Below are 13,330 nucleotides of genomic sequence, written 5' to 3'. Positions count from 1 at the left end.
TCGGCACGTTACAGTAATTATATGTCGACAAAATTGTTTAAGGGAATATTCAGTCACGTTTTTCCGTTAAATGTTGACAACATTGTTTAAGAGACAAATTTCACTTTTGAGGTGCGTTTGGTACGCAGACGGGACGGAACGGGACGGGACAAGACGGGACGGGACGGAACGGGACGGGACGGGACGGGACGGAATGAAGGTGTAATTTTTGAAAAAGACATGGGGTATATTTGTCTTAAAATGGTAAAACATTATGTTCCACAGACGTGGAACAAACCCGTTCCAGGGGAGGCAGGTGGGACGCAAAAACACCCAAAATCTGTCCCGTGGAACAGCCCGTTCCATCCATTTTTGGCGCACCAAACGCGGGACGGAACGCCTCGTCCCGTTCCGTCCCGTTCCGTCCCACGTACCAAACGCACCCTTAAGTGAACCTGTAGTTTTAAACCCCACAAGTTGTTTTTGTGTGTATGTGATGAAGTGAAATAAAATCATTATGGCATAACACTTTTTGATATAGACCTAGTCTACAAATGTAAGCGCAACCACATTTCTATAATTACAGTGTTATTTTAAATGTGAGATTTATAGCATGTGGAGACTGCATATTACTTGAGATTTTAAGTTTTTATATCTCTCTCGAAGCAATTTCATAAAGAATAGAGAATGCCATGAAATTCTTATCCAAAGATTTCAATTAAATGGCATAAAGCTCAAAATATGTACTCAATGACTATTCTAGCTAAATTTTGTATAAATTGCCTCAACAAGTACTTTTGTTAGTTTGAACTGAATTATATTGTTGCAACATACCTTTAAAAGAGTTAAGAATTTTAGTATGACTCTTGAAGAGCCTATAAGGCTATTTGCATATATGGTTTATATTTAGGGAAAATTTGAAAGAGATCCAATTTTATAGCCCATCTTTTGAAATAGCTTCAATTTTTAGTGGCTTTTGATTTTTAAAATAGGTCCAATTTTTAGTCTAACTGGACCCATATCAAAAGACCCCATTTATTTATCATGAAGTTTATACTAGGGGTGGGTTCGGTACGGTTACCGTACCAAAACCCTCGTACCAATTACCGTACCAAACTTTCGGTTTGGTAAAATCTATTACCAATACCATACCAAACTTTCGGTATACCGAAGTTCGGTATTGCCAAATGTTCGGTTGGCATGGTATGGCAATGGTAATTGCCACTTTGTTTTGGGACAAAATTTGTTTTGGCTTTTTTAACCCAATTCAAGTGCAAAACTTTTTTATTGTACCTTTATCTAATACTTTGTAGCCTAAATTCATCGATTATTCATCATTCACAATTCACACACACAATAATTCAAATGATGCATCAAGATTCATGATGAAAATTAAGTTTACAATACAAATAGAAGCTACGAACCAAAACAAATAGAAGTTTCCCCCATGCTAAAGATCGTCTCTATCCTCCATTGGTTCAAACACACTTCTAGAACTTTCCCAATGTCTTCTCCCTTATGACCTGTGATCTTTATGAAGTTTATAATTCGTTTGTGCAACTTTCATTCCCTATCCATGAAGTGAGCGGTAACTACCATGTAGTTAATGTTTTGTACCGATGTCCAAGTATCGGTTGTGATACTTACCCTTTGATTATGCATTGCTTCAAATAACTTAGACTTCTCTAACACATATAAATCACACACACTAGCCGCAATCTTCTTCCTATTTGGAATCTTGAACCGAGGTTGAGCCTCTTTCATCATATCAAATTATTAGAATATTATAAATATGTGTTATATAATTATATATTATATAATTTATAAATTATATATTATATTATATGTTCGGCACGGTAAGGTAATACCGTGGTAATGATATCCATTACCAATACCGTACCATGAAATTTCGGTACGGTACAATACCGTACCATTATCGATTGGCACAAAAAATTTGGCACAAAATCGGTATGGTACGGTTGGTAATTCGGTTGGCACGGCAATTTGGCAAAAAAATCCACCCCTAGTTTATACCACTCCTAGTTTATTTTAAATCCTCAAATTGATTTTGTATTTATTTGTTCTTAGCAGGAACACAAGTGGTTGTTGTCAACTCCCGATTAACTTATGCACTTCTTTAGACTTACTATCATCAAGGGGAGACAATTGTAGTTGTCGATTAGGGAGAGTCAACAATATGCTATAAATAGACATATACGCGCATTGTGCACTTTTCCCTTCGACCAGGTTTTTATCACGCTGGGATTTTCCTGTCAAGGTTTTAACGAGGAAACATTATGTGCATCCAACACCATATCAATATTTCATAATCGGGGTGCTCGATTTTTCTCCTTCGCTTAGGTTTTTTTTCCATTGGGTTTTCCAAGCAAGTTTTTATCGAGGCAACTACCATTGATTTGTGAACATTAAAGGGGAAGTGTTATAAATAATACCACTATATGGCTTTTCACATTCTAGGGCAATATGTAATATCTTAAAAACTCTGTAAATTCTACGCCTATAAATAGGCACTCTAATAAGAAGGAAAGAGATCTTGATTCTCCTCCACTTTCTCTCTTGTGTTTCTCTATTCTCTATTTTCTTTATATACTTTAATTCCAACATTCTCTACATTTTATTCCCGCAAACCAATTTATGACAGCGAGTAATAAATTAATTGTGAATTCGTTATTTTTAGGATTTGAACAGACTTCTGAATTACAAAGGGGAAAGAATTAGACTGTAGTATGATTTTTAATTCGTTATTTTTAGAAATGGAAATGAGTTTATAAACTATCAAAACCTAACAAAGTGTTTACAAATCTATAGACTTGGACTCAATCAAGTAGACTAGAACTATGTGCTCTCATCCCTTTAGATCAAATTAGTAAAATTTTTTGACAAACTCGACTTGAATTCACATTTTTGTTATACTAGAGAACGAAAATACTAGCAAATAAAAAGTTTAATTTCTTTTTAGTTTTACGAAGGCCCTCTTCATTACTTGTTCACGAGTAAAAAAACTATAATTTTTCATTTGATCTTTTTTTAAAGGAGACGAGTTGATGGTTTCATCACGGCAATCTACCCTTCCGGAGACTGGAAAGACTCATAAAGGCATAGTTTATCTCTGGTCACCATCGTGCAATTCACCAGCGTTAAGAATCGAAGGCAATTTATTTGTAATATTGAGACTCGTACTTGTCTTAAAAGCTGTCTCTCTTAGACAATCTCCAACTCTTGGGTTAAAACCTAAAATTTTTAGCCCAGAAAATTTAGGTTTAACCCATATACAGCTTTTCTACTCTAACCCTTCTAGCCTAAAATTTTAGCCTCAGATTATTAAACAATGAATTTAGGCTACTTTTTTAAATAAAAAAAATATGTGGACTATCCTAAATTAATTTTATGAACATTTTAACCTAAAAATATTGAAAAAATCACGGAATCGACACATGAAACTCATTAAACACTATGGAAGGATATGAAACACATGATAGAGATGTATAAACACAAAACACATACAAAACACATGATAAAGATGTATAACACACCAAACACATGAAATACACGAAACACATACCAAATACATATAAAACACATGAAACACAAACCTTCAATCATCCTCTATATAAGCATAGGTTGAATATCTAACCATCACACAACATATTCACCAATCATCCAAATTTCATAGTTTTTTTTATTTCTTCAAAATCATCAATATCTCATCAATGAGTGATAGAAAAAGGCGTAACTTGGCAATACAGATGACACAATACCAAGCAAGCCCACAAAACCTTTTTATTTTAATTTGTGCCAACGGCACCATCTTCAGTAATAGAAACACATGCCAAGTATAAAGCAACATCTTCCTCAAATGACCAATTAGGACCTCTAATATGATCTTTTGCCTTGTTGAAAAATTTGGAAATTGGAAGAAATGGTCTTGGAAGATGGTAAAAAGAAAAATTGGAAGAATTATAGGAGAAAAGTGAGCTTTTTGTGGATGTTTGAAAAAATACATAGGTATTTATAGAGTTCTTGGGTGAATTTTGAGTTAAATAATTTTTTTTATATTTATTTTATCCAACTTTTTTACCATTATTTATTTATATTTGATCTCAACCATTTGATTCAATAAATATATATTATATTTGATTTTTTTTTTGGGAGAGGAAGTGCGTGTAGGCCATGCACGTATCTTAGCTAAACAAGTCCAGTTCACTTCCCTTGTTCCACGCTTACATTGGGCTCCACTAATTTTGGGCTAAATCTTGTCTGGAATTTGGATTTTTTTTTAGTTCTAACACTTAACCCCATTTTAGCACAAGAGTTGGAATGAAATGATGGGAGGTGGGTGGGGGGGGGGGGGGGAATAGAAGAGAATTTTAAGACTTACTCCAAGGGTTGAAGTTAGTCTCGATAGACCCACTACATATGGCATCAGGCATCATGAATGGTATGGCCATGGTATTGAACTTATCAAAACTTCTTTGATACAGATATTGTCTAAACAATTAAATCGATACGAACATTGTCTAAACAGTTAGATCCCCATAAAATGCTTAAGGCAGTTTGAAGTTTGTATGCAGGTGATTTTTGAAAGCGATTTAACCAAAAGGTAGAGCTTTGATTCCCATGTACAATCTTCTTCTCTCCAAATAAAAAAATACTGGAAATTCAGTAACCCTTCATTGTTAGTAGCAAATGTAAGTCATAGTAACACTTTAAGGCTTTGAGGGAAAGGGTTTACATGGAACTGGTTCACTGCCAAATAAGACGCATGTCAATGCATTAAATGCCACGAAATTAGTGAACCAATTTCATAAAAGTTGCTTCCTCTTGGAGGAGCCATACAAGTCCAATAACCAAAAGTCTCGACATAAGCTTTGACTAGGGCACCTTGACATTTCCAACCCAAAAGGTGGTGGCTAATTACGGTTATAAAGTCAGTCAATACTCATCTTATGGGATGATTGGACATAAATTTGTATATTTTTATATCATCATTGGGACATAAACAAGTAGGGGGAGGTAAGAAGGGCAAACGGGGAGCGAAAAATCATTCCTAAACCAACATGCATTAACAGTTAAGAACAGTAACAATCCTCTAATAGGAGATATTCCACCTTATAATCAATGACTTACCACCCTCCATCTATCTCCCGTATCATGTGATATGAGAGATTGAAAGTGAGTGATAAAACATCGATTACACCCAAGATTTTATGGCTGCTTTCCTAATCTTACAATGACTACTATGAGCATGGAGAGCGAAGCGAGAAAGGTAAACACATCAACAACAACAACAACAACAAAACATTTTCCCACTAAGTGGGGTTAGCTATATGAATCCTAGAACGTCATTGCGCTCAGTTCTGTGTCATGTCCTCCGTTAGATCCAAGTACTCTAAGTCTTTTCTTAGAGTCTCTTCCAAAGTTTTCCTAGGTCTTCCTCTACCCCTTCGGCCCTGGACTTCTGTCCCGTAGTCGCATCTTCTAACTGAAACGTCAGTAGGCCTTCTTTGCACATGTCCAAGCCACTGTAACTGATTTTCTATCATATATCCTTCAATTTCAGCTACTCCTACTTTACCTCAGATATCCTCATTCCTAATTTTATCATTTCTCGTGTGCCCACACATCAAACAAAGCATCCTCATCTTCGCTACACCCATTTTATGTACGTGTTGATACTTCACTGCCCAACATTCCGTGCCTTATAGCATCGCTGGCCTTATTGTCGTCCTATAAAATTTTTCCTTGAGCTTAAGTGGCATATGACGGTCACACAACACGCCTGATGCACTCTTCCACTTCATCCATCCAACTTGTATTCTATGGTTGAGGTCTCCATCTAATTCTCCTTTCTTTTGCAAGATAGATCCTAGGTAGCGAAAGCAGTCGCTCTTTGGTACTTCCTGATCTCCAATCCTCACCCCTAACTCATTTGGGCCTCCATTTGCACTGAACTTGCACTCCATATATTCTGTCTTTGATCGGCATAGGCGAAAATCTTTAGATTCTAACACTTCTCTCCAAAGGTTAAGCTTCGCATTTACCCTTCAACAATATATCGTTTGCGAAAAGCATACACCAAGGAATATCATCTTGAATATGTCCCGTTAACTCATCCATTACCAATGCAAAAAGGTAAGGACTTAAGGATGAGCCTTGATGTAACCCTACAGTTATAGGGAAGCTTTCGGTTTGTCCTTCATGAGTTCTTACAACAGTCTTTGCTTCATCATACATATCCTTTATAACTTGGATATATGCTACTCATACTTCTTTCTTCTCTAAAATCCTCCAAAGAATGTCTCTTGGGACCCTATCATAAGCTTTTCCCAATCTATAAAGACCATGTGTAAATCTTTTTTTCTATCTCTATATTTTTCTATCAATCTTCATAAGAGATAGATTGCCACCATGGTTGAGCGCCATGGCAGAAACCCGAATTGGTTGTCCAAAACCTGTGTCTTTTGCCTCAATCTATGCTCAATGACTCTCTCCCAGAACTTTATTGTATGACTCATTAGCTTAATACCCTTATAATTTATGCAATTTTGTACGTCGCCCTTATTCTTGTAGATAGGCCCAAAGTGCTCTTTCACCACTCATTTGGCATCTTCTTCGTTTTCAAAATCCTATTGAAAATGTCTACAAGCCATGCTATACCCATCTCTCCCAAGACTTTCCATATTTTGATCGATGTATCATCTGGGCCCATTGCTTTTCTATGCTTCATCTTTTTCAAAGCTATAACCACTTCTTCCTTCCTAATGCGGTGGTAAAAGGAGTAGTTTCTACACTCTTCTGAGTTACTCAACTCCCCCAAAGAAGTACTCATTTCATGTCCTTCATTGAAAAGATTATGAAAATAACCTATCCATCTGTCTTTTACTGCGTTCTTTATAGCAAGAACATTTCCATCCTTATCCTTGATGCACCACACTTGGTTTAGGTCCCTTGTCTTTTTTTCCCTTGCCCTAGCTAGTTTATAGATATTCAACTCTCCTTCTTTGGTATCTAATCGCTTATACATATCGTCATAAGCCGCTAGCTTAGTTTCTCTCACAACTGTCTTCGCCTCCTGCTTTGCTATTCTATACCTTTCACCGTTTTCATCAGTCATATCCTTGTATAAGGCTTCACAACATTCTTTCTTAGCATTCACCTTTATTTGTACCTCCTCATTCCACCACCAAGATTCCTTTTGGTGTGGAGCAAAGCCCTTGAACTCTTCTAATACCTCTTTTGCTACTTCTCAAATACAACTAGCCATGGAATCCCACCTTTGACTAGCTTCCCCCTCTCTATCCCACAGGCATTGGGTGATTACTTTCTATTTGAAAATGACTTGTTTTTCTCCTTTTAGATTCCACCAACTAGTCCTTAGGCACTTCCAGGAATTGTTATTTTTTCTTTCTTTTTTTTATATGTACATCCATCACCAACAAGCGATGTTGATTAGCCAAGCTCTCTCCCGGTATAACTTTACAATCTTTACAAGTTATACAATCCCCTTTCCTCCTTAGAAGAAAATCCATTTGTGTTTTTGACGACCCACTCTTGTAGGTGATCACATGTTCTCCTCTCTTCTTAAAGAAAGTGTTGGCTAAGAAGAGATCATATGCCATTGCAAAATCCAAGATGGCTTCCTCATCCTCGTTTCTCTCCCCAAAACCATGGCTACCATGAAAACCTCCATAGTTGCTTGTCTCCTTGCCCACGGGTCCATTTAAATCTCCTCATATAAATACCTTCCCCAAGAAAGGTAAACTCATGCATAAAACAAAACAAGATCTCTACTTAGACTTCTATAACTAAATTCCATGCTGGGTCTAAATAATTGTTAAGAAAAATTTATGATGCGATATTGATATGTTATATGAGCCTTTGCTTGGATGATAACATTTGGAATCAGATGTATTCAACTACCGATATCACTAGGAATCGAACCAAAAAAACCAAAAACCTTGTATTAATGGAAGGGGTGAGGAATTAGTCATAGAGGCCTTCTTCTTGCCAGATATCAACTAAAAAATCCACCATTTCCTGCATAACGTACCAATTCAAATTGTTCCCATCAATACCAATCCAAATTAGGAAAGAAAAGGAAATCAATCGGAGAAACTTACAGCTAAAGGTATTGGCTCCTGAAAAGGTTCAGTAGATAAAAGAAGATCCTCATACGTTGTTGTCCAGCTGAAAAAAGAAGATTCCACATTACAACTTAAAAGTTGCACATACACTACACAAGTATACATGACAAAACACATATAGCAAATAAAATGATAGCGCCCATGAACTGCAACTCTAGGAGCATATGATTCCTTCACTTACATTGCGAATTATACTTCAAGCAAATCTTAGAAGGCAAGTGAAACGTCTTCTGCATTTTCTAAATCATTTTTTCTTCTCACCAAGATCAAATCATTTTAAACACATATGCCAAATTAGTTTCCTCAAGGTCCGTCACTACGTGAAAATATGTCAAAGCTCCATAATGATCATCTGAATTTTTCTGGATGTCCCCGAAGGAGCAAAAGCTCTACAAACATAACATATAATGCAATTTCAACGCCAGATTTCAATTTCAATTGGAGAACAGATCAAGGAATGAAGACAAAAAAAAAAAAAGTTAATTGCAATACAAAATACCGTAGAAGATCTAGTTGAAATGACCGTTCAAACTCTAAAATCATTAGCGATACGGAAAATCCTCTACCGCTAATCTCTCACTTAAAAAATTCCTATGTCAACACAAAGAAACACAATTGTTGAGGAATGCATTAGTTTTCCCCATATATTGGCTATTAGCATATAGCTCACCAACCTACGACTCCAAATAAACCCGAATAAGTTTTGGTAGTGCTGGTGTATAAAAAATATTCAATATAAATATGAGAAGTGATCAGAAGAACTGATGTGGTCTGTTGGTATAGAAATGCTAATCTGACAGTAAATTCAGAAAAATGTACCTCATAATTGGTTCTTTTGGTGCTCTTCGCGATTTCTGAGACTGATTGCCGATCCATTCTCTTCTTTTCTCATGCCAAGCTATCTCAGCTGCATCATAAGGTCATCCATAATATAAGATACTACTTTACTAGATTCTAATCATCAACAGGAGAAAATAAGTAAAACTTAAAAAAGAAGAAAACAGTTGCCTATAAGTAGGTTAAATAACTTTCAAGCAGCGGTCACCGTCTTAATCTTGAGATATTAATGATTTTCCTGAAGAATTTTCTTCTGACTGATTTATTCAAATGACTTGTTTTAAATGTCAGGGGAAAGTTCTTACGCATTATGCTTCTGACATGTTATATATCACCCACCCCATTACGATCACTAAATTAAACAACCACTATTATTCACACCATCAATTCGGAGAAACACTTGACAATAAAAGAGTTATGTTATAAGGGTTGAACACACTTTTATCAATGTGTACCAACACACTCATTGTTGTCTAAAGAGAAAAATTCAGGTTTTGTAACAAGTAAAACTAGCTCCTAATTTTTCTGGCTGAGGCTAATTCTCGTGAAAGATACTTACCATTATTAACAAAGACTTCTTTCTCATTAAGCTTCCCTCTACTAGCAATATTTGAAGCATCTAAAGGTTGATTTTCTTGAGAATTAGAATTGCTACCATTAGTTTCCATTCTCCCTATACTGGAAAACCATCACCTTTTAAACCACTACTCCAAAAAAGAAAGTACAAATGAAAAACTAGTCTCCATGCGAGATACATCATCAGCTTGACAAGAGATACAATCTTAAGCATCAGTGAATGAAGAAAAATAAAAGCGGAAAAGAAAAATTAAAAGAAACAACTCATGCAATCATAACTTCTAGTGCATTTTCATTTCCAGTATATGCTACCACCGTAGCATACAAAATCTCATTCAAATTATAGATACATAAACATCACATGCAACATAACTCATGAATCTTATATCAACCACATGGGTTCTCCAGCAATGCCCTTCCTCTCTTTCTGTGCGATTCTGTTCGGAAACACCAAAGGTGTGTCTTGGGCCCTCCCTTGTCCATATGGCCCTTCAACTCCAATTGAAGTTTCTTTGCCTCTATTTTCTTATAGTGGAGCAATCAGCCCTAAGAAGTACAACATTATTGTTTACACTTTTCATACAAAACTCAACAAGGATGCTTCATCCCGAGATGAACAAAGAAGTTTAACCCTTTTTCCAAATTCAGTTCCTTGCCGGTCATGGCAGAGATTGATGGACCAAGAAAGTAGCTAACTTAGTATTCTCTCCTTTCTATCTTTGACTCCACCAACATTTACATGATTTATTGATATCGACTCACCTAAAATTCTACCTGCATGTTTCACAATTATTAACTCATTCCAAGAATTCCCCATTCCTTTATACCCATAAGACTCCATTCTGATACCAATGCAATATAATTTAGCTCACAGTAACCCCATGTCCACCAAATAGAGAAAATTGTAGCAATAATCCCTTAACTTTAACCTACTTGGAGTAATGGTCTCTCAACTAAAAACATTTAACTCATTAAAACGTGCATCTATGGTCTTTTTCATCAACTTCGTTAGAACTTCCGTCAAAATGAGTCACATGTCATGCATGTGAGGCTGAATCAAAGGGTAAATATGGAAAACTAAATAAGAAAAATTGTAGTAAAGGTTCCTCAACTTTAACCCAATTAGAGCAATGATCTCTCAACTTTAACCCAATTGTAGTAATGGTTCTCCCACCGTGACTCATTTTGACGAATTTCTAATGAGCTTGACGAAAAAGACCATAGCTGCATATTTTCATGAGTTAAGGGATCATTGCTCCAATTGGGTTAAAGTTGAAGAACTATTGTTACAATTTACTTCCACCAAATATTCTAGAATAAATTGCACCACTCCAAGAAATCCAATAACCTCACCACAACATACATCTCTCGGTCATTCAAATTCAGTGTTGCATTCAGCAGTTTGCTTATATATTCACGGTTAACATCCATCATTCCTAACAAAATATAAACCAGAAATTCTACAAAACCAACTTCAAGCAATAAATCCCATGATTAAAATGCCCATTTACATATTCCAAGATAAGTACTTTGAATCAACCAAAGTTTCAAATAACACAAGATGAAAAACCCAAAAATTAAAAACAGAAAAAGATTAGGAGGGAGGTGGAGGAGGCCATACGTACCTGGGTTTCTTGGACTGTGAAGTGAGTGTAGGTGAGTACCGAGAAGGGATTCAGGGAGGGGTTTTTGCTGAGGTGCGAGTAACAGTGAAGGTAATCGAAGGCCTTTGAAGATTCAAGAGTTTGGGTTTTGGCGAGACAAAACTCAATAAGGATGTGACTTTCTCCGATGATTTCAAGGTGTGGAGAATTGTAATTTTCTCTTGATAACGAACTTGGTGACATTGGACTGAACTTGGACTGGGACTTGGGATTTGGGGCATCCATTTGGAGAGCCATTCCGCACATGATCTTAGACATGTAGATGAAAGCGAAAGGGATTAGAGTCTTGCAGGTCCCAATTTAATTTAAGGAAACTAATGACGAGTTTGAGTTTTAACGATAAGTATAAAATAAAGACTAAAATCAATAGTACTAGGATTGACTTTTTAGTGTAAAAATGTGATTTTTCATTAAAATGAATAGTACCGGATGCTTTTCATTAAAGTTCCCTTTAATTTAATGACGTGTTTATTAATGTGTAATTTGAATAGATGGAAGGACCAATCGTTCTTCCTAGTCGGACCTTCTTGGTTTTTTTGTTATTATGAAAGGTTGTACCATGATTGAAACTTTCTCATTTCTGGTTGACTTTTTAAAATTAATATAGTGGTAGAAAGAATTCGTTGTCTTCACTCTTAACGAATTTGTGCCTACAACATAATAGAATAAATTACCGATTTCCCCCTAAACTTTTTTATTGGAAAACTAAGGACTCAAACTAGTATTTTTTTAAACCGATTTACTCCCTACCGTTAGATTTTTCATATGTTCTATCTAAATTTATGTTAAATGGAAGTACGTGCACAACATGTGACAATTCTTTGAGGGCCAATAGCGTATTTGCACTGTCCCTGTTTATAATCTAGAGTTTTCAGGCTATTTGCAAGGTGGGTGTTCACTAAAACTTGGGGGAAATTGACATTACCTTTATCGATTTCATGGTTAGTTAATGGTGGATTCGACAAAATCAGTAAGATTACAAAAAGTTTTGAGTGTTGAAGATGCCTTTAGACATGCGAAACGGGGGGAATCGTCCAAAGTAGTGTAAGTATATTATATCCCCTTTGTAATTATTTGTTTAATAGGTAGATGTCGACTTTACATGGTTTTTCTCTACTGTATAGCTTTGTATGAGATTTCTTTCTGGTTTTCAAATGGTAATCAAACATATGTGGTCTTAAAGAAAAGTATGTGCACCTTACCACGGCAACAATTGTAATTGTAGACGATGTGTTCAACAATTTATGAGATGGTTGGTTACTACCTTGCAGCTGCTCTAGTTAGTTTTGTCCTCCCATATCATTTCTTTACGAGTTTTCGATGAAAAAACTTATAATACCACTCTGTAGATTCCAATACTCTCCATGGGATGTGTTGTGTTATTTTTTTTGTTTGTTTACATTTTTTTGGTTTGTTTACTTTGTAGATTCCAATACTCTCCATAAAAATACTTGATGTAGATGCTGATGATGAATATGAAAATGAAAATGAAAATGAAGATGGTGATGATGATCAAGTGGGATCAGAGTTTAATATGGAGGAAGAGGATGGTGCAAGAGAGGAAAGTGAAAATGACTTTGAATATGTTGACTTTGATTATATGCAGTCTAAAAGTGATATTGAAGCTGTGAAAAATAATAATTTATTTGAGAGGTTTGTGGTTGATGAGGCTTCTAAGGCATCGCATAAAGAGCATGGTGAAGTTTCTTTTGATGAGTACAACTCAGAGGAGTTGGTAAGTCTTGATGAAGATGAGCCTTCAGATGAAGAAGGTATTGTTGTGAAAAAGGTTAGACGAAAGAGAAAAGCTCCAAGGTTTAAACAATTCAGAAGAGAAACTGACTTGTTAAATCCAAACTTTTATTTGGGTATGGAGTTTCCTAACATGAAGGCATGCAGGGAGGCTGTAAGGTATTATTCAATTGCTATCAGTAGGCCATTGCATTGGGATAATAACGACTGAACTAGGCTTTGAGTATCATGTTTAGGAACTCCTAATATAAAATGTCCTTGGTTACTATATGCAGCTCATGTAGGGAGGGGGCTAACTACAAGGATTAACAAATTTGTACCAGGACATACTTATGGAAGATTGCAAAAGACAAAGTA

At 35.9% G+C, this 13,330-nt stretch overlaps 1 protein-coding gene across 7 annotated transcripts; it reads right to left on the bottom strand.

Annotated features, from left to right (window-relative positions):
• Positions 1-7,797: 7,797 nt before the first annotated feature.
• Positions 7,798-11,524, bottom strand: LOC126619502 (uncharacterized). 7 transcript variants are annotated; one of them, XM_050287897.1, is made up of 5 exons: positions 11,183-11,524; positions 9,541-9,685; positions 8,964-9,051; positions 8,121-8,187; positions 7,798-8,037 (listed from the first exon to the last, which is right to left on the bottom strand). In XM_050287897.1, the coding sequence occupies exons 2-5, from the start codon at positions 9,647-9,649 to the stop codon at positions 7,984-7,986; spliced, it is 318 nt and encodes a 105-aa protein (XP_050143854.1). In that variant the 5' UTR covers positions 9,650-9,685; positions 11,183-11,524; the 3' UTR covers positions 7,798-7,983. The 7 variants fall into 7 exon arrangements, 3 of the variants coding, with proteins under 3 accessions (XP_050143854.1, XP_050143853.1, XP_050143855.1); XM_050287896.1 differs by having other exon boundaries at positions 9,541-9,659; XR_007622081.1 differs by lacking the exon at positions 9,541-9,685 and adding an exon at positions 8,326-8,533 and having other exon boundaries at positions 7,976-8,037; positions 11,183-11,518.
• Between the last annotated feature and the right edge of the window lie 1,806 nt (positions 11,525-13,330).

The sequence above is a fragment of the Malus sylvestris genome, chromosome 4 (genome assembly GCF_916048215.2).
Source record: "Malus sylvestris chromosome 4, drMalSylv7.2, whole genome shotgun sequence".
Classification (NCBI taxonomy): Eukaryota; Viridiplantae; Streptophyta; class Magnoliopsida; order Rosales; family Rosaceae; genus Malus; species Malus sylvestris.
This window is presented reverse-complemented; position numbering and strand designations above follow the sequence as displayed.